The sequence below is a fragment of the Bicyclus anynana genome, chromosome 13 (genome assembly GCF_947172395.1).
Source record: "Bicyclus anynana chromosome 13, ilBicAnyn1.1, whole genome shotgun sequence".
Lineage (NCBI taxonomy): Eukaryota > Metazoa > Arthropoda > Insecta > Lepidoptera > Nymphalidae > Bicyclus > Bicyclus anynana.
The window spans coordinates 8923399-8949488 of record NC_069095.1 but is presented as its reverse complement, the minus strand read 5'-3'; the positions used below and the strand labels follow the sequence as shown (position 1 = coordinate 8949488).

Genomic DNA, 26090 nt, shown 5'->3' with positions numbered 1-26090 from the left:
CCTGCTTTCCCCAAGCCTTTTTCGCCTTTTTCACGATCCGTCATTTTGAACGTAGACTGTACGACAACTATCAGTATTGTTGTGGGGTGTCACACCAACTTCCCAACTCTGGGATGAAAAATTTTGCACAAAGTATTTCTAGAAAGCTCAGAATTTCATTACCCGACCTAGGACTCGAAACCATGTAGCCTAACCAATGTACTAACGAGGCAAAAACACCTATACGCATCAACAACACTACATTAAAACACATATTACGAGACTATAATTGATATCAATAAAAGTATTATGTGGAATCGGCATGATTTATGTTTGTTCAAATATCAATAACCTTTTAATTTTTATTGCCATACTTAATCAACGTGTTATGTTAATGATGTTATTATGTAAAGCGATTATTTTACCAATTGGAATTTGTTGAAGAATGTTGACATTATTATATTATCTGACTCTGAATGATATTAATAATGTTACTTAATCATATTATTTTATCATCGGCAACACAATCATTAGAAGAACTAGAACTTATAGATTTATTAATTTTAAACTCAGGTTTGACCAAAATATCTACGAAGTAAACATATGCTCGTATTTATACGAGTACATAAAAGACAGTACGTGTTAATCACACTATTTAGAACTCAAGAACGGCTGAACCGATTAGGTTGAAAATTGGTCGGGAAGTAGCTAACAATCAGGAGATACTTAGGTTATGGCATGGGTAGGGTAGGACAGGGAAGAAGTGCACATAGTCAAAGCGAAGCTTGACCGGATAGTGATTACTAAATAAAAGTTCGCAAACTTACAGCAAAATGCATGTGCAATATTATACAAAATGTTATAATGGCCACTTTGCACAACAACAGTGTGTTACACACTCGACTTTGATACGAAGACACAATCAAAGAGAAATACATTAACACAAACAAGCGACCGAAGCCAATCTTACAGTAATAGGAAAAGTTTGAATCGATTCAAGCGGTGAGTCGGCGACTCTCACGGTACCGATCGACTATGAGAAACTTACTGCATTCTAATGTATACAGATCGGGTTGTGCAATTCGAACGTTTAGTTTGTCGATACTAGATGTATAATTCACTTTATTGACATTCAAATTGAATTAAAACATGCAAACATTTCTGTTGAGTGGAGTTTTAAGTTTTATTTAACTTCGGTCTATACGAGAGATGGTGTCATCACTTCAATGTCTTAAACTTATGTTCTTTTAAGTGGCTGTGATTGCCAGACCTTCTTTAATTAAAACTGAAAGTTACAGTTCGTTTCAATCTTGAAAGTTTGCCGCGATTCGCGATAATAGAGTCATAGAATCAAGTCATCATACAGGCGACTGCCAAAGTACTCATGCTATCTGAAAGACACTTTAGTCAGCTTCTGCTTCTATCTTGAAGTTTGAACGCAACTTTGAAGTTTGGACCTTGCCATTTGGGAGGTACAACAGATTTAGGGACCCAAGTCTTAGTCAAATACCATTATAAAACAATTGTAGCTGTGTGTATATTAGATCTATTTACAAAAACCAATTTATATCGTTAATTAAGTCTATTACATACGAGTATATACATACTATTATGCAGATAGAAATAATCATACATCATGAATTACGAGCTCCTTTTAAACATTCGCATACTTTAAATAAAGATCAAGGATAAGAATTTCATGTTACAATATTGTAATTTGTAATGGTTGTCTGCACACTAAATTATATTGTCAGTACAGAAACTATGACTAATATATGAGTTATAAGATCTGGAACAATCTCCTTTGTGAAATAAAGCTTGAGATAATAAGTAAATATACTCTTAGATAAATAAACTCTGCAGATTTGGCTACAAAACGGAACGACGCTTTGGCAAAAGTTCAATTCAACTATTTCAAAAGATTTTTTTTTACTACAAACACAAAGTTGTACAAGTAGATAGAAGAAGCATTTCCTTTTCTTTCATCACTTGTTGAAGCAGGGGTATCCAAGGTGATTAAATATTTTCTGATTAGACTGTGCGATCTACTAACTAAATCTAAATGATATAACGAATTACAGACAAACCAAGAATATTATGTAATTTTTATCTACATTTAAAATTTAAGTTATGTTTGTTTTTAAGGTTGTAAAATTTGTATATGTAGGTACTATGTTTTTCAGGAAGGGCGATGATCACTATAAGATAGCTTATAACTTTTGTGGAATCATAGTTTAGGGTCATAAAGTGGTTCCAAATAAAAACTTTTATTATTTATTTAATCTGTACTTTATATTTGTGTATCAGTAAATATCTAATAGATATTTTCGCTATGACCGGTTGGCTACTCCTGGCTTAGAGAATGAAACAGAAGAGTTAATTTATTTGTCACAAAAAGTAGTTTAGAAGCGAAGATTAGCTTCGTTATGCGGCTTCGGTATTTCAAATACAAGAGATACTGGCCTACCACCATAAATTAGGGTCATAATCTAGTTACTGCCAAGTGAGTCACTGGTTTCTCCAAGAACTATACAAAATTATATAAAAAGCTTGTAAAAACGTCACTAACAAACCCAGCTGCCAACTCTAGATAAAACTGTTCAACTTTGCTAGTTATCAAACAAAGAAATAGCTTTCAACCTTTTGATTCCATTAATATATAACATACTTTAGTTTAAGTATCAATAAAAACACCTTAGTCCCAGGTGGTGGCCAATGCAATCTAAAAGCAATTCTAAAGTGCAATTACTAAAGTCCCATTTACTTTTCCGCGGGACGTGAGCCGAGTTGGGATTAAAGCTAAACATTCTGCGCACAAGCGAAAGAGAGGAAGCTGTATAAAACGAGAGCCTGTCATAGCCAGACATACCCCATTTAATAAAAATTTAAAGTTTGTTAGCCCATGCTACCACCAAAAGTAAGTACGGTAGACAATTATGGTATGGTTATATAAGTTTGAACCATGGTGAATTTGGGTAGTTCCAGGTTTTAAGGGTCAAACTCTCAACTGACCAAGTTTATAGCGCAATTTATTGATGTTTTACACGGCATAATATGAGAAATCATGTCTCCAGGTATTTAGCTTCGCGGCAACGCTTCAATAATCACCGGTAAAGATTAAATTATAAGGGTCTCTCTACTCTATAGCGAAAGTGTTGCCACGCAACTAAGGGTCTGGCGTTTGGTGACCTGTTTAGCGTAGAAAATATCGTTTATCGTTTAGAAAGTATGGTAATAAAAATTACGTTTTCTACTTTTTAAGAAATTAAATATCACAGGTCTCAAACGGCGAAGGAAAAACATCGTTAGGAAACTTTCATACCTGAGAATTTTCTTAATTCTCTACGTGTTGAAGTCTAGCAATCCGCATTAGGCCAGCGTGGTGGACTCATAAAAGTCGCCACGGTCTAAACTCTACGAGTATGGTTGCCTTACTACCGTACATTTTACGTACCTACTTTAGAAGTGTAAGCTGAAAAAACCATTAGCTTTTATTATAAGAGGAAGGTGTGGTTATGACAGCCTCTTAGTCCAATACGGCACAGCTGTAGAGAAAAGTAGCGATGATTAGTTTGGGTGTACTTTGTGAATCGATAGTCTCGAACATTTATAATGCTTCCGTTATCCCACCTCCGCGTGGATTGCTGAAGATGAATTGTTTATGGAGTATTACTCGGGGGACTCTTGGCTACAAAAGGGGTCGCTGAACTTGGCAAATTGCTGGGAACGTGTCCCCTTTCACTTCACCGGGGACGCACTCGAGTGATCGTATTACGTGAAGGATTTATGTTGTATTAAAATTAAAGGATAGTAAAAACTACCTGCCATATTATATATTTTTAAAAATTAAAAATACTAAAATCGCGGACCTAAAATAATGTAATGGAAAGTAAAATATTCTCATAGCCAAGGGAAATTATATGTATACCTATATATGAAAAAAAAATCAAAATTCATATGTCATAATTTAATTTAATCTAATGGTGGTAATAATAGTCGAAAACTTAAAATTAATGTTACGAGGGTTCCAAATGCGCCTTGATCCGAGAAGAGCTCACAACAAACTCAGCCAAGGGGTGTATGAACAAAAACATTTAATATGGCCTAGCAGGAAACATGATTGTAAACCACGGGAGACGAAAATTAATTCCGATTTCATTATTTTGTAACATGTCAACGGGACATGTACCATGTACGAGTAGGTACATGGAAATATTTTTATTAGAAAAAAAATTATGTTATAATGTGTATCATAAATGTAAGCCCAAATTCAATGGTGAAACTGATACATACGAAGTTAGTAAAATTATTAGACATTTACTAAAATTACAAGTCTTATTGAAGTCTTTTCAGCATCATTAACAAATTAAATTCTAACAAAGAAAATATAATAAGAAGGTACTTCAAAACGAATATAAATATTGTACACATTAAACGGCCATGTCACCCCAAGGTAGTTATGGATAGCCGTGTAGTTGATTGCCAGTTCTTTGTCTTTGTTACTTCTATTTCTGTTCGAATACACATGTCGACATGTGACCTAATTTCTTTTCTTTTAATATGCATTAACTACACAAACATACAACGAAACTGTTTGCTGGTTTTTTTTTTTTATAAATGGCTACGTAAACTGACGGCCTCCGTGGCGCAGTGGTATGCGCGATGGATTTGGAAAACAGAGGTCTTGGGTTCGATCCCCAGCTGGGATGGTTGAGGTTTTCTCCTTCATCCTCCAATTGGTCCACGACCGAAGCCTCCCACCAGGCTTCGGTCGTGGCTAGTTTATTTAGCGGTTCGATGTCGTGTAGAAACCGAAAGGGGTGTGGATTTCATCCTACTCCTAACAAGTTAGTCTATCTTTAATTGCATCATCACTTACCATCCGGTGAGATTGTAGTCAAGGGCTAACTTGTAAAGAGTAAAAAAAAACATACCGATTTAGCTAGCAATTCACTAACTTTGAGTAACTTTGGTGCATCATCAGTTTATCAGCCGATGGACGTCCACTGCAGAACATAGGCCTTTTGTAAGGACTTCCAAACACTACGATCCTGAGCCACCTGCATCCAGCGAATATACACGAAATTTACACTAGGTATTGTTATTAATCTTTAGTCACATGATTTCGTATTCACTGTTATTTTATTGCAAACTGTAAACTGATAAAAATTACTCACCAGTGTGTTTGACATTGTGATTTTAGTTAACAATGGGTTTTAAGGAATACGAAAAATGTGGTTATTATAGATTTGATGTTATTATATTAGGTGGTTAATAGACCAAAGTTAGTGAATTGGACAGCTGATTTGTTATGAATATCTACATCTATGCATCACATTGTTTTTGATATTCTTTTAGCTACATCACAAATTTGTATAAAAATTGTACAAGCCTTGATAAAACTTAGGTATTCATAAAGGTTCTTCTTATAAATCTTGGTACAAAGTAACTTGTTTCTTAGTAAATTTATTTAAACATTTATTCAGGTTATATCTATCTCAACCGACCTTTTTGAAGGTTAAGAGATACGAGTAAGACCTTGAGCTAAATCGAATCCTTGAATGTTTGATATAGATATTAATAGGTAATAATAATAATATGTCTTTATTTGACTAAAAACCCATTTAAAATATACAAATACATAATAAATAAAAGTAATTAATTAAGTAATAAGTCTACAGTAAAGAACCGAATAATATAAATATTAAACTATTTGGTACGTTACAACATTTCTCTAGGAGAGCAATCATTTTTATTTCCTGTTTCTGTCGCGATGCACGGTAAGCCAATACTTTAGGATAGGTTTTCAGGGCACTCGGAGCATATTGTTTAGCCTTTGGCATCTTAATAAATTCAGAAAAAAGAAATAATATACTCGTTTAACAAAATATTCATAAATAATACATTCGAAACAGATATTTGAAATAAAACTAGCAATTTTCAGATATTTTGCGTGGTAAATGAAAATCGTCAGGCTTTTTGCAACGATAATCTCCCGTGGAAAATAAACCAAGCTCCCAATTTATTCGAAATAATAAACGCTTGGAAATGACAATTATTTTAAAATAAAATATGAAAATCCTATATTAATAACATTGAGGAATAATCAGAGATAGTTGTGATTGTGACGAACCAATTAACAAATATGCACCTCAACAAGGATTTCGAATATTGAAGGAAATAAAAGTATTTTCATTCGTTATAGTAACATCAAAACGTAGAGGAATATATCATTACTAGCTGACGCCGCGCGATTTCACCCGGATTTGGTTCCCGTTCCCGTAGGAATACGGGTATAATATCCTACTAATATTATAAACGCGAAAGTTTGTATCGATATTTGTTACTCTTTTACGCCGTTACTACTGAAGCGATTTGACTACTTTTTATCCCGAAAAAATCCATGGTTTCCGAGGGATTTGTGAAAAACTAAACTCCACGCGGACGAAGTCGCGGGCGTCTTAGACTAGTACAGCCTATAAGCTTTCCTCGATAATTGGGCTTTCTAACACTGAAAGAATTTTTCAAATCGGACCAGTAGTTCCTGAGCGGTCAATCAAACAAACAAACTCTTCAGCTTTATAATTTTAGTATACATACAAAAATACTTTCCTTGAACATTATTATAATTAGGGATCACTATTTTCATCATAACAAGACAAAAAAAAAAAAAAGAAAACTGTCTCAAAGCAAACGGCGTCAGTACAGAAATACAACGAGTAGACAGACAGACATGTTTATGAGCTAATACTGAAAGTTAATTATCCGTACTTGTGTTCCCCAGTAGCCGATCTAAATTAGATTTTCACAGAAGTTTGGAGCCAAGTATTCGAGCTAGTATTCAGCTTGCGTCCAACTCAAACGCCCCACGATTAACATTAGTTCGGAACAATGCCGGGGCAACTAAACTAAGTTGCCGGTTGTTTCTAGTTCAATATTCAAATGAGTTCAGTGGTGCGGAAACTCAATCGTTTAGAACACGCCCCATGTGTGACAGTAATTCGAATTGCTAAGGCAAACTTTGACGAATTATAAATAAGGATTTTACTAGCGATTAGAAAGCTACGGTTTTGAATGTTCAACATTAATGTATTCCATTGCTCACTTTGCTCAACACACTTTCAATAATTGTGTACGATTTCGATCAAATAGGAGGTTGTGTTTTGGCGATGTTACCAATTATTATTATTTATTATCTTCTTTCAATCTGAAACTATTTTTAATTTGTTTTGTAAAGTGTTTTTGTTGATAGGATAAGGAACTTTAACGTTTAACCTCGCAACGGACTTCGTCCGCGTGGAATTCAGTTTTTTTCAAATCCCGCGGGAATCATGGATTTTCCGGGAATCATGAATTTTCCGGGATTAAAAGTAGCCTATGTGTTAATCCAGAGTAAAATCTATTTACATTCCAAATTTCAGCCAAATCGCTTCAGTAGCCGCAGCGTAAAAGAAGAACAAACATACTTACACACTTTCACTCTTACACACAAACTTTCGCCTTTATAATATTAGTGTGATAGAAGCATAGGTATAGGTATATATCGTGAGGAAGCCTGCATACCTAAGAATTTTCTTAATAATCTACGTGTGTGAAGTCTGCCAATCCGCATTCGGCCAGCGTGGTGGACTATTGGCCTAACCCCTCTCATTCTGAGAGGAGACTCGTGCTCAACAGTGTGCCGAATGTTGCTAATGATGATGATAAAAGCATAATTTGTGTTTTGATTTCCATGTCGCATAATAATATGGACTAGTTCATTAAACATAATGTATTTCATACAATATGTCAGTATATAAGCCTGCATCTAAATACATATTCGAACACTTTACATTTTCTAAACCATTTAAGTAATAGCCAATCTATTAGTTCATAAAAAAAAAAAACAATAGTGTTTGTGTTTATTAAAGAACAACTGTCGAATTTCTAATTTTATGCCGCCTCATCTCAGCAGAACCTGCCTTCCGAATCGGAGGTAGATCTTTACAAATATTCAAACTTAACGTTTCAAAACTGCTTGTAAACTAAGCAAACTTGGAATAAATTAATGTTTATTTTGATTTTATTTGGCGTCATTGGGTTTATAAATTCATAACTAGAATAAGTCGTTAGTCATTTCACCCATGTTCAGAAATACAGGGCGGTCATGTTAAAATTGGCGTATGCGTCACCGGGCGCCATCGACCTGCCTGTTGTATGTACTAGCCAGGGTTGTCAAACGTACTATAATATATAATAATATTTAACTATATTTCCGTTCTAGCGTACATACTGTTAAGCTGTAAGAAAAAAAAGTACGCAAAAACACAAAATTTTCTTCATTAATTTTCGACGGATATAATCTGTAAATAGGTTGCAAATATAATATACTACGCGCGGACGCCCGCGACTTCGTCCGCCTTTAGACCTCTTTAATCCGGTCCTATTGCAAAATCCGTTTTTAGTGGATACCTACTAACTATAAACTACCTCCCTGCCGAATTTCAGCTTTGTACATCAAGCGGTTTTCGAGATTTCGTGATGTCCTTTTTACATTTATATATTAAGATTCGAGTATATTTTGCTTATTCCATAAAATACTATATTTTCTTTTAGTGTACTATATTTTTTATAGTTTAATCTTTTTTCAGATTACTATCATCATTATCAGCCTATTACAGGGTCAGGCCTCCGTCCCAACAGGAGATAGGGATATGAAGCTTAGACCCACCACACTGCTCCAATACGAGTTGGCGGGCTCAAAAAAAAACTATAATATATATTTTTTTAGTATTGGCAACCCTAGTACTAGCAACGACGCTGCTCGTATTTGAATAGGAACACGAACAGATGAACACATTCATAAATCATTCACTGCTACCTTTATAAAGCAAATTAGTTTCAAGTCGCAGAATGTTTAATACATGTTTTGTGATTGCTCTGAGTAATTTCAATGATGCAATCAATGAATGAGTGTAGGATGTTGTATTAACAATGAAGTATATTAATATTATTAGTAAAAAAAGTTTTTTTTGCTCACACAATACTCCTAAAAATTAATAAGAGAAACAAGGGCGCGACTATCAATATCTATATTTCTATATTAATATTATAAAGCTGAAGAGTTTGTTTATTTGTTTGTTTGATTGAATGCGCTAATCTCAGGAACTACTGGTCCGATTTGAATAATTCTTTCTGTGTTAGATAGCCCATTTATCGAGGAAGGCTATAGGCTATATATATATTATCCCTGTATTCCTACGGGAACGGGAACCACGCGTAAAACCGCGCGGCGTCAGCTAGTTTTAGAATAAATCTGGCACAGAAAAAAAAAAACAAAGCAACAAAAACTAAAATCATAATTATCGCTTTTTGTAAATTATGATGAAATGAAATAAAAATGTGCATAGGTACTTAGGATTAAAAACGGATTTCTTTGAAACACGAAAGGTCAGATGTCCAACAAAAAAGCAGCAATTAAATCCGATATCAAAGCAACGGAGTCACCTTGGGGAGACGTAAAATCAATGCTAAGTCATTCTGACCGCGTTCCTTTATCTTTAAAATTCCTATATTTTTTGTATCCACAAGTCAACACCCACGCCAAGGCTGTTCAGTTTTTGTAGTATTTCACTCGGCCCGATTGTAAAGGATAAACAAACTAGTTATTTAACGAACAACAACAAAAAATACGCCTTGTCTCGACAAAACATAGATTAATGAGTCTTATAAATATTTATATCAGATATATTAAGAAGCAGACTCGAAAAAAAAAAACTTGTTTCTAAGATAATATAATATCTATTTTAGAATTTTATCATTATATATGACTAGGTATAATTAAATTATTTCAAAAAGAGGCATATTTTAGTTATCTATGTATATAAGGATAATATTTTGCGGAGTTTAAAGACCTTGGTTTGTATTTGAAAGGTCCTGCGGGCCTGGTTTTGGAATTAGGCCTAAGCGTACTTAGTTACTAGTATTAAGTGGCTTGTCACTACCCTACCAGCAAAAGCGATTTAGCGTACCCAAACTCTGATGTGTATACTAGGCAGATATACAGTAAATGAGACATAGTTACTCATTCGAAGTAATTGCGTTACCATTTAGGCATAATCCATAATATGTACCTTGAAGAATATTGGCCATATCTTCTTGAATATGACCAATATTCCCATCCCCCTCCAACTACTCGGAAAAGACTGATAGGAGTGACACCACAATCTTTCGGTGATGAGTCCGACCCCTTTAGGGTCGAGCTATTGAGTCGAGTCAGTTGACCCCAGAGTCAGAGAAGTCTAGTTAACTAAAGTAATTTTAAGTACTATTGCTTGGCATGGGAGCGTCATCAACGAACTAACTGTTGATGACGCTCCCATGATATGCGACGGGGAGGGTGTGAAGTCGTGCACGCGGGGCAGGAAGTTGGATGCATCAGTTGTGATTTTATCTGTCATCGCTACCCGCCTCCCGGCCCCCGCGGACTATCATGAGTGTTACGAACGAATTTCCCAAGCTATAGTTGAGACATGTAACTGTAGTTAAGTTTTACTATTTATCATCATCATGGACGTCCACAGCTGGACATAGGCTTCTTATATAGACTTCCAAACACAACGGTCTCGAGCCACCAGCATCCAACGGCTCCCTGCAACCCGCTTGATGTCTTCGGTCCATCATATATCTACTTATGAGAAGCAATTAATACTATTACTTACTTGTAGGTTGGACCGTGATCTTCTAGGCATAACACCCACAACTTCCCCGCGCATTATAGATTCAATAACTGTAAAAGAAAATATTATTTTAATTCATGCCATTGTAATTCGACCTCCAAACTTCAAAGTATAAAAAAAAAGTTCAATTCAAAAGTTTCTTTTTATTAAAGGCCAGTCCTTTTATTAGGTAAATTTAACCTCTCTTTTTATTGAAAACGGAATTGAAATGAACGTTTCGAAATACGTAATTACGTTCGTATACCTACAGTTGGAAATTAAATTTATCAACGAGAGATGTAAACATTACGAAACTTACATTTCGAAATAATAATTTTTCGGTATCAATTACTTTATCAGTCTGACGACTGAAACGTCATTTACGAAGACGGCTTGTCAATGAGAATCATTTTAATTTTATAATTGCTGACAACTACAACTATACCTAGTTGTCAGCAAGGATACAGTTAAACTTAGTGATTTACTTTATTTTAGCGTTAAGAACCCGGCTTGCTGTTTGGCAGTGCATTAACTTTAGTACACTAAATCAGGGATACTCTTACTCGTATTATATTATAATACTTTGGGAAACTCGCGAAATCTTTTCGTCCGAAATTACTCAGTGCCTGAAGACGAAAGTCCGCGAACAGTGTGTGTTGCCAGTGATGACATACGGATCCGAGACTTGGTCGCTAACTATGGGCCTTATTAGAAGACTCAAAGTCACTCACCCGATGGAGCGAGCTATGCTTGGAGTTTCTCTGCGTGATCGAATCAGAAAGCAGGAGATCCGCAGACGATCCAAAGTCACTGACATAGCTCAGCGAGTCGCGAAGCTGAAGTAGCAATGGGCAGGCTACATAGTTCGAAGAGCAGATGGACGTTGGGGTCCCAAGGTGCTGGAATGGCGACCCCGCACCGAAAAGCGCAGTGTTGGTCGACCCCCCACTAGGTGGACCGATGACATCAAGCGGATTGCAGGGAGCCGCTGGATGCTGAAGTCCATGCAAGAGGCCTATGTCCAGCAGTGGACGTCCATCGGCTGATAATGATGATGATGATTATCACACTAGCTGACGCCGCGCGGTTTCACCCGCGTGGTTCCAGTTCACATAGGAATACGGGGATAATATAGCCTATAGCCTTCCTCGATAAAAGGGCACTAACACTGAAATAATTTTTCAAATCGGACCAGTAGTTCCTGAGATTAGCGCGTTCAACCAAACAAACAAACTTTTCAGCTTTATATTATTAGTATAGAAGTATAGATACGAGTACGTCTACCAATACTTTTTTTGGTATCATCTTTTTCTTTGAAAACAATGAAGTATCGTTTACTCCATAACCGGTGCACTTTTTAAGTACATGACATCTTATACAGTTGTGCACATATGCACATTTCGCTAAACATGCGTGACACACTGGCCTTTCACCAGTAAGTACGTAACACGGGAACATCTCATTACAGTAACGGGAGCCGGGTGTATTAACTTCTGTGTGTGCATAATTGGATGCGCGAAGCCTTACTGTGGCACTTGCATCGCTAGTCTGCGATGTTCGCAAATCCTTTGTTGAGCTAGCATTACGGTAACGCACACATTTACACGTTGGCACAACAGAATTGAGTCTATGCATGTGTGTGTTCCATTTATTGGGCTTAAGGCGAAATGACACAGTAGCTGTTTTCGTATAAAGTTACTTCCTCGAAAGTTGACTTGCTCGACAGTGTGTTATTGACTACATCAGTACATTTATAAATACATATGTATTTTAAAACTGTCCTTTAGGTTTAACGAAACCGGAATGAATAGTAAAGGAGTGAAAGTCACGTCATTTGTGTGTGTCATAGACAGTGGCGTGCACTTCATACATGCATTAAATACTGCATACCCTAACAAATGTTTTGGTAATGCTTATCCAAAGCACATTTGCACAGTTTGGTTAAATTATCTAACTAATTGCATACCCTGATCAACAACCATATGCACGCCACTGGTTATATAAACATATAACCAATACAATTACTAAGTATATAATTTTTTTTTTTTGCGATACACATATAGTTTACAAGGTTAAAAGAATATGTATAGTCAAGTTTTAAACTAAGTTGGTACCTAGTTAGGTAATGAAACAAATCTTACAATGTTGAGTGAGTACCTATATTAAGTCAAGCATTACATGCTTAAGCCTTTAGGCTTCTCTAAGTAAATTAGAGAAGAAAATAATAAGAAAATCGTAAAAATGTAACTCTAATATTAAAATGTAAATTATATGTACTAACCAAACACCGCGGTTTCATCTGGGTAGTTCCCGTTCTCGTGAGAATACGGGGATAAAATATAGCCTATGACAAATAACGTAGCTTTCTCGTGGTAAAAGTATTTTTAAAATCGGTTCATTACATCCAGAGATTCCCCCCCCCCCCCCCCAAAACACCACAAACTTTACCTCTTTATAACATTAGTATCAGTTTTAACTAGGGTATGCGATATAAGTAAAAATTTCCTTGGTTATGTATGTATTGTGTCAGTCGGTTGGTCAATCCTTAGGATAGGCAGTGCCTTTCTGCATCTATGAAGTGCCACATCTAATGATGTGGACCTGTTTTTGAATGATGGTAGAACTGGAGGATAAAATTAATGACCTTGATAAAATTAATAACCTTGATAGTAATCTACTTCACAACTAATCGTTTTCTACTTCAGAACACTTACGGTGTAGCCAGAACATGTTCATAAATAAGAATCTCGGTTGAATTCGAATAAATTCGCACATGATCTGATTTAATTATTTCCACTACTCTATTTTCTTGAAAAGAGCCGTTAGAACCCAGTGGATATGACCTCTGCCTCCGATTCCGCAGGGTGTGGGTTCGAATCTGGTCCGGGGCATGAACCTCCAACTTTTCTATTATGTGCATTTTAAGAAATTAAATATCATGCGTCTCAAACGTTGAAGGAAAAACATCGTTAGGAAACCTGCATAATGCTTTTTCTTAATTCTCTCCGTGTGTGAAGTCTGCCAATCCGCATTAGGCCAGCGTGGTAGACTTGCCCTAAACCCTCGTATTCTGAGAGGAGACTATAGGTTGATAATGATCATGATGATTTTCTTCAAAGAAAATCTGCCCATGCAAGAAAGTGTAAAATATCAAATTCTAATAAAATGTTTATATGAAGCAATAGACTATAATAAGTAAACATAAACACGTTATTGTCTATCGTCAGCAATTCCTGTAACACAAGAACAGCAAGTGGCGCGATATGTAAACATTTCAAATGTTTACACTTATGTCACATTCACACTACACCATAAATAAATATTTATTTATTGTTCACACAGTATGTATTGTTAATACAAATGCTTTTGATTGAATTTTTAACCGACTTCAAAAAAAAGGGGGAGTTTCTCAATTCAACGAGTATGTTTTTTTTTAATGTCTGTTACCTCATAACTTCGTCATTTATTTTCGTTTCGTTTTTTCGTTCATTTATTTTTTTTTTGTTTTACGTCTGTACTTCCAGATTGGTCCCATTTAATTTTCACGAAAATCGGTTTACCACTGTTGTGTTTAAATCAAAATAACTAAAATAAGACAAATAAAATAACGAAACTGTCCATGCTATGGCGTTTATGGTCACTATGCAAGGACACACACATACAGAAAAATAAAATCTATTGAACAAAAAAATTTAACCGACTTCAAATATGCCAAAAAAACTAAATGAACTTTACGACCCTATTTGGCATAGCCGCCTTCAAACCGATCAATAGATCTTTGAAGTCGGTTATTTTGTTTTGTTTTATAAGTCACACTACATCGTTACAGAATAGTGTTAGCATTCACACGAGAGTTTTTTTATGGGACGTTAAAATAACGTTTAAATATAGTTGAAGTTAAGTCTCGAGCCGCCAGCCGGCTCCCTGCAACCCGCTTGATATCTTCGGTCCATTTAGTGGGGATTGACCAACACTGCGCTTTCCGGTACAGTGTCGCCATTAAAACACCTTGGGACCCCAACGTCCATCGGCTCTTCGAACTATGTGGCCTGCCCATTGCCACTTTAGCTCCGCGACTCGCTGAGCTATGTCAGTGACTTTGGTTCGTCTGCGGATCTCGTCATTTCTAATTCGATCACGCAGAGAAACTCTAAGCTTAGCTCGCTCCATCGCCCGCTGAGTGACTTTGAGCCTTTTAAGAAGGTCCATAGCTACCTACTACTCGTATATATGCATTGTTTCAATTACGTTATTACAATATTGACTAATGCACGCGTAAACATACAGTCATGCAATTATGCGTTGTGAATATTGTGTTACAATACTATATGCCTCGCTCGTGTTTCAGCTCTCAACATACACGTGACTGCTGATGATAGAACATTATTACTACTATCTATTGTTTACAGTGGCAAATAGGTTTCTCTTGATATTGTTAGTTCGCTGATAAGTGTATGTGTGAAACGTGCCTAACTTGACGTCTTATTGCTTGATGTACTAAATACATTAAACAGTAAAAGCTCGTTATTCGCGGGGGATACGTTCTGTAAATGTGCCGCGAAAGATGAAACCGCGAATATAAAGTGGTGGAGGTTATTCACTAATATCATTAATAAAAAAAAATAAAAAATAAAATAAAATTCATTTATTTCAGGCATACAACCATTTTAGGAAAAATATAAAAACAAAAATAAAATTAAGAAGTCGAAATACTATTGTTAATAATTTTGTTCCGCGTATTTGTAGTGCGTTTTTGCCTACTAATATGTCACAAGATTTTGACTAATCCATGTTCTTTTATCAAATTCTAGGGTCTTGATCAAAATCATACAAGGAAAGTAATCAAATCGAGATTTTTAACTTATAATACTTTCCTGTATTATGTGGTCACACACATAGGACCCACACATGACACACACACATACACTTTCATTCTCCTATGGATTTAAGTATCGTATAGCTTGGCAAATTCGTTCATAACACTCCCGATGATCCGCGCGGGCCGGGGGCGTGTAGCGTGAATGAATGAAAAGCCCACGACTGATGCACCTTACTTCCCCGCACGCACGATTTCACACCCGTGCAGTCTTTCCCCCGTCACTCGCATATCATGGGAGTGTCATCAACGATCTAGCCAAGCTATAGTACCTCGCTTCGGATACGTACTACTCCTAACATAGCCCTCTCCATAGCTTGCTGAGCGACTTTGACTTTGTGGATAAGGCCAACCGTTAGTGTCCACGTCATCACCGGCAAGACGCACTCATTAAAGATTTTTGTCTTCAGGCTTTTGAGGTAAAAGATATAGAAATGCTAAAAAATAACTAAATATAAAGAGGTCTCTATGTATCTCACCTCCATCACCAAGTAGCCTCATCTGAACCAGCGAAGGGTCTTCGCTGTGTTCCTCCAAAACTGTGTCGTCAGTCACTGTGAGCTCCTGCCAAAGAGAAAATAGAAAAAATTACTTTAAAAACTGTCTCGTTTCAATGATCCTATATGATGATGATCTTCATGAGGGTTTGAGTCCTGGGTCTGGCTATCAAATATTGGGTTATTCTTTCTTTCAATACTTTCTAAAATGAGTCTAGAATCAGTAATTCAATAGTGTAATTAACACTCCAAAGCCCATGAGACGTTCGGCGACCTGGGCGGTCTGCTAAGCTTCTGGAACGAGCTCGACTGGCTGGAGTGACTCCAGCGGGGACCAGCACCAGAAGGACCTACGCACAACGGCCAACCCCTAGTGGCCAAGTGCGGAAAAGGCCCCGAAGAAAAGAAGAAGAAGAACACTCCAAAGCCTCGCCAAAAAGGCATGTTAAACCATCAGATCCGGTCATAATCACAAAATATTTGATATCTATCATAAAGAATCAAAACTTATCACCCACAACAAACATTGAAGATTGTGGTGGATATGCGAGGTTCAAAAATACGAAAGGAGAGAAAAGAGTCTGTTAACGAGGTGGGGTGGTTACTAAAAGGCTAATGATTTTTATATGCCTAAGACTATTCTTCTTCTAAAATATGGAAATCCGACACTAGTGATTAAACTTTATTGACATACGAGTATAGTTCAGAGGGCTTAGTGCCAGTTTGATACTGTTACTATCGCGTTAACGTAAACGCGAATTTCCAAGGAATTGAAACAGAGCCATCTAGTAGCACTACCGCACAACTGTTTTAATTCCATATAAATTCGCGTTTACGTCAACGCTATAGTAACAATATGAAAATATTGAAAACTCCCACTAGGTACACTGATATCTTGACATAATGAAGATATCTATCTATTTGACTAAAATAGAGTGATTTCTAATTTTGTTTAACACAACTGTTTAATGTGGATTACGGTTTTTTTCTTTGTAGTCACATCAACAAAGGCAACGGACGATGTAAACAAAAGAAAACCAACGTTGCCTTAATGAAAAGGCAACTTAAGTAGGTGTTATGTGTTTGTACGCAAACAACTTCTGAATTCCTATTATAACTTTCTCATGCCCACGCTCTCGTGAAATATAAATACAAAAGCGCCTGCTGCTTGCTGGCTTGTGTTGTTTCGCAGTCTAGAACTATACACAAACAACCACTGAATCGTTTTATTGATAGAGATGAATTTGTTTAACCTTCGATCAAAAACCAGTCCCATTAGCACTAACGGTTGTCTTTTGAGTGTTTTTTTTACGTCGCAAATAGAAAAAAATACATTTAAAAAACGAAATACATGGAAGCAAATAATGTGTTATCTTCGTTCTAACGTGAAATTTTTATCAACAGTCTGCTCGTATCATTGTAAATGCTATTGAGTATTTACATATTAACCTTTTTTTTGTTGTTGTTTAAATTGGTTACAGAATATTAACCAATTAATTTTTAAATTAGTTAAACCGGTCAACGAAATGCGGATATCGATAAATGTTGTATCAGTATCATTTACTGAAATAAGTTCATTTATTTTTATAAAAAACCTTTAATTTTTGGTGGTCTTCAAGATATTTTCAATGTTTTTGCCTTGTAGTAATAATTATCGACAGGAACTTTACTGCACATTAAAATGTCAATATCGACATTTATTTTTCAGATATTTATGATCGTTTCTGGTCATAATGTTCAATTAAACTTATTTTTGCATAGACTTTAAAAGTGTGATAAATATTTTATTTAATAAGATTTTTTGTTTAATAACGGTAAATACCTATAACCTTTTTACTTGATTGCCTCGGAAAACCTCTGAAAATTTTCATCGAAAACAGTAAGCCATTATTCTTAACCGACGTGGAACTCTCAAAAAAAACCTAAAAATCGTTTAAAAAAACGGTTTAAATTGACCCCTATATTCTGAAAAGTAAGATAAAAAGTTACACCTAATACATTTTCCCTGATTAAATGAAACCATACCTACCTACCTTACCAAACAGTCATCAACGAAATTAGGAAAAAAAGAAAAGTGTAACCAAAATACACATCACACATCAAAATACTTTACAACTAGCATGATGTGATCCTAAAAGGGTCTCCATTCAGCATATTGTTGTGTCCGTGAGGACACTGCGCTGATCTTCTGTGGAGCCATTAACCCCTTGACAGTAGAATTATAGGCCCAAATCAAGCTAACAGTTTACTCCGCAACTATTTAGTCACTGGCACCAGTTTCAGGCTTCCCCCAACTCGATTGGGAGAGAGCATACGTCCGGACGTCATGCCTGAACGTGATAGTCACGCACAAAAACAGCTAAGTAAATTGAATGGTTGGTGACGTTTGGACGGCATCGAGACGTGCGAAGCGCCTCTAGGCAAACATCAACAAATAAATAGGAGTAAAGGAGGTGTACCTATAACAATTTACATCTAAGTCAACATAACAATAATATTATTCTGCGGCACAAGGTTGTCGATAAACATGTCTTCGAGCCAAAAGACCAAGTTGAACGCAAACTTGTTTGAAACAAAGAGGGAGTTAAGAAAGTTACTCGGGCAACCGAGAAAGGGGGAGTGGAGGTTACTCAAAACTTCGACGTCGCGGACGAACCAAGTTCTCTGCTCGCTAATTCGCAGTATAAATTTGTTTAACGTCTCAACTTTTTAACTGTAATTACATGGCAAAGTTCAGAATGGATTAAAGTACTTCATGATTCTGACAACTATCTAACAGATTGATGGTTAATTGAAAGCTTTTATTATGAATTTTATTAACACTAGCAGACGGTCACTACTTCGAACGCGTGAAAGACAGTTTCTCATTAACGAGAACTATAGATTTGTCCGGGGTAAAAGCAGCCTAGGAGTATGTTGCTCAATAACCTCCTTTATCTTCCAGTAAAATCCAGCCGTCCTAAAGATTAACCCGAACATACAGACAGACAGACTAAAAAAAACTTGTAAGTTTTGGTGCCGTGTATAACTGAACTGAGAAAACACAGTTACCTTGAAATCACAGACAGACACTTGTATTTTATTTTTTATTTATGTATTGATGATGATTTAGTTGTAGAATTCGTCGTGGTCGTGTTACTTGCACGTCCTTGCAGGCGAGCTTAGTTGTGAGAGACTAACAAAGACTAACAACAATAAACTGTAGGTTGATCCTGGACAATCATCGATTCCACTTTGTTACGAACTTCAAAACAATTAGATACGAATAACTTCAGCCCGTCCGCAATGGAGCCGACGAAAGAAAAACAATAAACCGTTTCAATAACGTAAAACAACAAAGTTTGTTCAGCGGCGTTACGCGAAGGGGTGAACAGTAAACAATGGGAGGGGAACACCTGAGGGGGAGGCAAGTAAACATCGTTGTTAATGTGGCACACAGTAATGTTGACGAGGATGACAGATATAATGATTTTCATATGATTGCTTTAGGTACAAGATAAACTAATAAGGTTTCTCTTAATTGTGCCCGCAGTGTACTTTACAAAGCGGAGCGAAAGCTTTGTATTTCTAAGCATTTTGCACCCGTGAAGTGTGAGACGTAATGGGAAAAAATGCAGGTAGCCAAAATAAAAAAAGAGGACGAATAAAGTAACAGTATGAATTATGGTCGAACTTCGACTATTATTGGGCAACGAAAACCAGTAAAAATTATTGTAGCTATAAAATAATTTGTTTCAACAAAATCACAACTAAGTCTACAATAAACAACCACAACTTACGAGTATATTATTCATATACCTAGGTAACTCTCACATTACCATTATCAGGTTACTAGCTGACGCTGCGCAGTTTCACCCGCGTGGTTCCCGTTCCCGTAGGAATATGGGGATACTATCTATAGCCTTCCTCGATAAATGGGCTATCTAACACTGAAAGAATTTTTCAAATCGGACCAGTAGTTCGTGAGATTAGAGCGTTCAAACAAACAAACAAACAAACAAACTCTTCAGTTTTATAATATTAGTATAGATTGTAACTGCCCACCATAGATCAGCCTCCCATATTGTAGGGGGGAAATCCAGACCTACCACGCTGTATAACGGTATTCCAATACGGGTTGGTGGGTCTTCTTCTTTTATTCAATTCTCGTATACCATTAACGAATTCAACTTTTTACCACGTTAATCAAGCCCATATTAGGACACGTATCTTTTACGTACAACATAACAACATTAAATACTGTAATTTATATAATAATCAACATGACACAATATAAAATGTTGAATCATATTTTTTTTACATCCTCAAAAACGTTCCAACCATAAACATCCGTTACAGCCACGCCTATTTAATTAAACCGCGAACGACTACATTACGACACAAAAAACTGGTTTTCATATTCATAAATAAATTCATTATAAATGAGTCGATTAAGTCAACACGAGACATTAACAAAAAAAAAAAACAAGGCAAGTGGAAAGCTGCATTCCTGTCTGTTCGCATACAGTTGTACCTGTTAACAACTTTCTTATGGCATTTTACAGATGGCATAAGTAGGTAGATGCCCTTATAAATCCCGGCATCGTTACTGGATGCCGTCGCGTTCAATATACCAAAACCAGTTTCGCCCAGAACTTCCCGCTTCGGCGTTATCTTGTAGAATGTCCATACAGTTAGCCGAGAGTGCCTTTAACGTCAGCCCTTATAACGCAGCTTCCTTAACGATATGACTAGGAATTAATTGCAAATATTATCTTACTTATCGAGATTCATGTTACACCGGTTTTAATTAACGCTCGACCATTCCAAATAAATCACAACGTTCCAGAATATTAAAGAAGGCAATCGTAATACTGAAGTAATCATAGATTTTGAAGTAATTAATTTTACAAGTCTTAAACTCTTAGAAGCAAATTGTAAAGGCAATTTACGTGAAAACAAACAACAGGTTTTGGATAATCTTTTTTAATCTCCAGCACAGCGCTTTCGCAACGTAGCGTGTTGTGTAAAAAAGGTTGTCGAAAAAAATATCATTCAATTTCCTAAAGTGGCGTAACCGGAAATTTAACCAGATTCCTGGACCGGTTTGCGCGTGTTGTTTACGAGGTTGTCATTCAAATTGCTTTGGATTAGTTTCTATATTTAAAGTAACCTAAACCGATGATGATTGATATGAATATTATACATTTATGAATAAAGCGGTTTGTCAAACTGCTGCATTAAACATTGTAAATATGTGTAATGTCATAATTAGATAGTGATGGTGTATTGTGGAGCATAATAAAAACATGGCATGACAAAATCCCATAAAGGGTTTAAGCCCCAAACCGTTAAACAGAACTCATTAATATTTAGTCTAGAGTTGGGTCAAAGTTAAAAACAGAAGAGTTGTGTGTAATATTATTATAAACTATACTAGCAGCTAAAATAAAAAAAATAGTAACTTTTTCGGTAAATTAACTAAATTTATTTTGTAGATTGTATATTACGAACAAGGAATTATGTTTGTACTACCGTAGACAAATTCATGCGAGGATGAACAAATAAGTTTTTCCGTAGATAAAGTATGTGGTCATCATCATCATCATCATCATCATCATCAGCCGATGGACGTCCACTGCTGGATATAGGCCTCGTGCATGGACTTCTCGAACCAACATTCACTTCTCGTGAATGGTCTCGAACCACCAGCAACAAAGGTTTCCTCTTTGTCGGCCTCCGTGGCGCAGTGGTATGCGCGGTGGATTTACAAAACGGAGGTCATGGGTTCGATCCCCGGCTGAGCCGATTGAGATTTTCTTAATTGGTCCAGGTCTGGCTGGTGGGAGGCTTCGACCGTGGCTAGTTACCACCCTACCGGCATCGTGTATAAACCGAAAAGGGGTGTGGATTTTCATCCTCCTCCTAAGTTAGCCCGCTTCCATCTTAGACTGCATCATCACTTACCATTAGATGAAATTGTAGTCAAGGGCTAACTTGTTAAGAATAAAAAAAGCATCCAGCGGCAAAATCCGAGGGTAAACTAGAAAATGTGGTTTTACTTACACCAGTATGCTCATTGACACCAACAATGACGGCGGTGTACCACTGAGTGGCACCAGCCACTCTGTACACTTGAGCCCGACACCCGCCGAGGACCGACGGCGTGGTGGTGAGGATGCGCTGGCCGTCCTGGATGGTCCTCCACTCCGCTGCTTCAGCGGCCAGCGCTGACAGCGTTGGAGAGTCCACTCCGGAACCTGAACCCGCTAGGCACTGATCCCATTCCTGAAACAATTATTAAAACGTTAGAATTGTCTTTGGTAACGAGTATTTAGCTTTGTCATGGTCTTTGGCTTGTGTTGTCTAAGTTACTCGTACCAATATGGCCAGTTTCACTACCTTCAAGTGTTAGATAGTCCAAAAGCAAGTACATTTTGTGACTTTCTTACTTTATGTCAAGTGGGACATAATATGTGTGTAAGTTGACTGACACTTAGGTATCAGAAGGCGGTGACACAGACCCATAATCTACTAATGAAAAGCTTTATAAAATCAGTTTAGTTACAGAAAGCGCAAACAATAAAAATAAAAGATTTTTATTAAGTCTTAAGTTCCAAAAATATAACGATCTCAGCCTTTAAACCTTTCCTTTTCTAAAAATTGTTAATTTAAATAATAAAAACCTAATCTAAATTTAATTATAGTTTTGAATATTATATCATAGACACGTAGGTAAACTAGATAGGTCAGTAGAAAAGTAAATTTTTAATGACGGTTCAAATACCAAAAATGTATAAGCTAAAAAAATCATACCATTAAAAGAACTATGTAACGATAATTTATCTTTATAAACCACCTTAAACATATGAGCGGTATAATAGAGGAACAAGCATTATGAATACACGCGAAGATTTATCGGCTCTAGCAAACACAACATTATTCTGTACAAGAATGCGATGCCCATAAATAGTGCAATTACACTAGATTGTTAGTTATGTACGGTATGACCTCGTGTGCACGTAAACATTATCATTATTGGGGTGACCAACTCTACTTATATTGTAGGAGACTTTCTTTTGAGTTCAATCGTCATTAACAACCAATCAATCAATCATTAACAACCCATATTCAGCTCAGCAGTGGGCTGAATATTCTTTCACCTTTGAATTCACCTTTGAATTGAAGACCTTTCTTTAAATCTACTTGAAATGAATATTTTTTATTTGAAGAAATTTTAATCCAAAAACAATGCTGTTTTTATCAAAAAAAAAAAAAAAGGAAAAATTTGCCTATATAGTATTCAAGAAGCGGTTGTAAGCAACGATGTTGTAATTTTATTATTATTCAATATAATTTAATTGTGGTTGTATAAGATGTGTTGTGAAAAAAAACAGTCTGTTGCGTAAAATAGCTTTACTAGATTTATATTTTACAATTTATTGACACTAGTTTATTTAAGGGATTTAAAGTTATAAATAACTCTAATTTAGATTAGTAATAATCATAAATTACAGGTTTTAGTTAGTGTAACTGTCCATTCGTAACTGACTGCACTGAGAAAGGACGTTATGCATAAAACTGAATGCTTGGTTAACCTAAATATTGTGACCCACATTATCATACAAGTTACTTACGTTGTATTTGCGATATCTAATGTTTGTTGTGGTTTGCGGTAATCATTGGCTACTATATAATTATAAAAGGCATTAACGATAGTACATAATATTAATCCAATGCAGCTGTTAGATTGACACCGTAACTACGGTTAACAAGGTTTTACTTTTCTTTATTATATTTTTCAATAAAAATACATTCAACAAATTATTTAAGAAAGATCAAGACATCCTTTTATAGAAAAATCAGAGACTCGGACTTTTAAGTAATGTACTTACTATGTATTTTCTGAATTAGACTTTATGTCAACATCATCATCGTCAACAACCCATATTCGGCTCACTGTTGAGCACGAGTCTCCTCTCAAAATGAGAGGGGTTAGGCCGTAGCACCACACACTTACATAATTAAGAAAATTCTCAGGTATGCAAGTTTCCTCACGGTGTTTTTCCTTTACCGTTTGAGACATGTGATATTTAATTTCTTAAAATACACATAACTGAAAAGTTGGAGGTGCATGCCCCGGACCGGATTCCAACCTACACCCTCCGAATCCGAAGGCAGAGTCATATCCACTAGGCTATCACGTCTCTAGACTTTTATGACAATCGTAGATTTCCACTATCTAACAATAATTCAAGTCTCTTCTATTCCGATAGTTAATTGTCAACTAGTGGAACAAACCAAAAGTAGCTCGAATTGTTAAATGACAATAATAATTCAAACAACTTTGTAAACCGTCACAAAGACGGGCACAACACACGCCATATACACGGCTTCAAATGTAAGACATCCTTTACGACACCATACAAAGGAAGCAATAACCTAGCCCCACGTACAATACTCGTAGGTAACGTCACAGTAGGTATTAAGAGGAGTATTACATAGTAACGTACAGACGACTTGTATTTATGTCAATGTTAGAGCACACGTCGACACCTGTGAGCATGTGTGCGCCAGACGTATCCGGTACGTTGACCTAGCCCCGCTCTCCCCTGCCCTATATCTAGGGATACCAAATTGGAAGTAAAAGAAAACTTTATTGTGAAAGCCTCTTTACGCTCATTAACATCATTAAGATTTAAGAGCTTACTGTTTAAGACATGTTCGTCGTACTATTTATCAAAGAAAGTGCATCAATGATACTCATAGTTAAAAATTTCAATCGGAGTAGGCTAGATAGCGTTTCTAATCATCTGTGCCTCGTAGAGCACATCAAACTGTCGGTTTTGGTCATTATCAATTCATTCATTACATCTGATAGTTACAGCGTCAGAAGCATGTCAATAGTCAATAGTCATTTATTTGAATTAGGCTTAATTTACAAGCACTTTCGAAACGTCAGATAAGATGATGATGATGGGTGTAAGCTCCAAATCCCTTCTCCTATAAGGAAACAGACCTTCAAGTAGGTTATTAATTCCGATGGTGAACTTTTGTACATTACTTGACATTTTATTAAAGACTAGTGGACCCGGTCAAGCTTCGCTTTGACTTATGTGCACTTCTTCCCTATCCCTACTCTACACTACTCTACCCCTACCATACCCTACCCCTTGACTCTTAAACGTTTGTATGGGAAATAGAAAAGGGTTGTTTTTATGGTTTTCCCGGCAATTATTCTAATTTTTCTCACCTTTTAAACCTTCCCTATACCTTCACGAACATTTGAAGACCAAGATAAGATAAATCCGTTCAGCCGTTCTCGAGTTTTAGCGTGACTAACGAACAGCAATTCATTTTTATATATATAGATAGATGTGGAAGCAACTATGCCGACGATTAAAAATCACGAACCAATTGTAGCAATTTGGATAAAAAAAATCGTGTTCTAAATTAAATAAACATGTGATCTGACAACCCTAAACCCTAGATGCAAGCTATATGTTTAGCGGTCCGTAGCTGTGCAGGTATTGGATGTGGTTAGGCGACACGGAAATGATTTACGTAAAAGCCAGATAGACGCCGTAAAACCATTGTACTCATAAATTATTTTGCTCTTCTTTTAAGATTTTTAACAGATTTTTGTTTCAAAATTTGTATCATTTTTGTTTGTGACTTTAAATAGATGCAGGGTCATTGATTTATTTTGCTATTCTCTGCGATAAACGACAAAAACAAGCGACAAAGTCACCCAAATCCCAAGAATGCCCATGATCTCACAGCAAATTCAACCTAGGTACCTACGGTAACCTACGTCTCACTCTGAAACCGAAGCATCTTCAAATGCAATGTAGAATTGCAATGTGTCGCTCCCGACTCAAGTCTCGCTCGCAAGGAAATAGCAAAATGAAACAATTATTGCCTGTTTATATCTTAGGTTTGTAAGAGTATCAACACAGGCCTATCCGAAATATGATATTAAATTAAAATTTTAGATATAGTACAGCAAATAGCATGTATGAGGACAATAACATAATTTGCTATACTTACAGTAGTAGTAGA

The 26090-nt window shown here is 36.2% G+C and overlaps 1 protein-coding gene across 3 annotated transcripts in view; it reads right to left on the bottom strand.

Annotated features, from left to right (window-relative positions):
* Nucleotides 1-26090, bottom strand: part of LOC112051327 (lysine-specific demethylase 3A) — a 239103-nt gene that overhangs the window by 134533 nt on the left and 78480 nt on the right. For all 3 annotated transcript variants that reach the window (XM_052885108.1, XM_052885110.1, XM_052885111.1), the window contains 3 exons: nt 22095-22316; nt 16032-16116; nt 10680-10747 (listed from right to left, as the gene is read on the bottom strand). In XM_052885108.1, coding sequence (XP_052741068.1) covers nt 10680-10747; nt 16032-16116; nt 22095-22316 — 375 coding nt within the window. The remainder of the gene's footprint in view (nt 1-10679; nt 10748-16031; nt 16117-22094; nt 22317-26090) is intronic.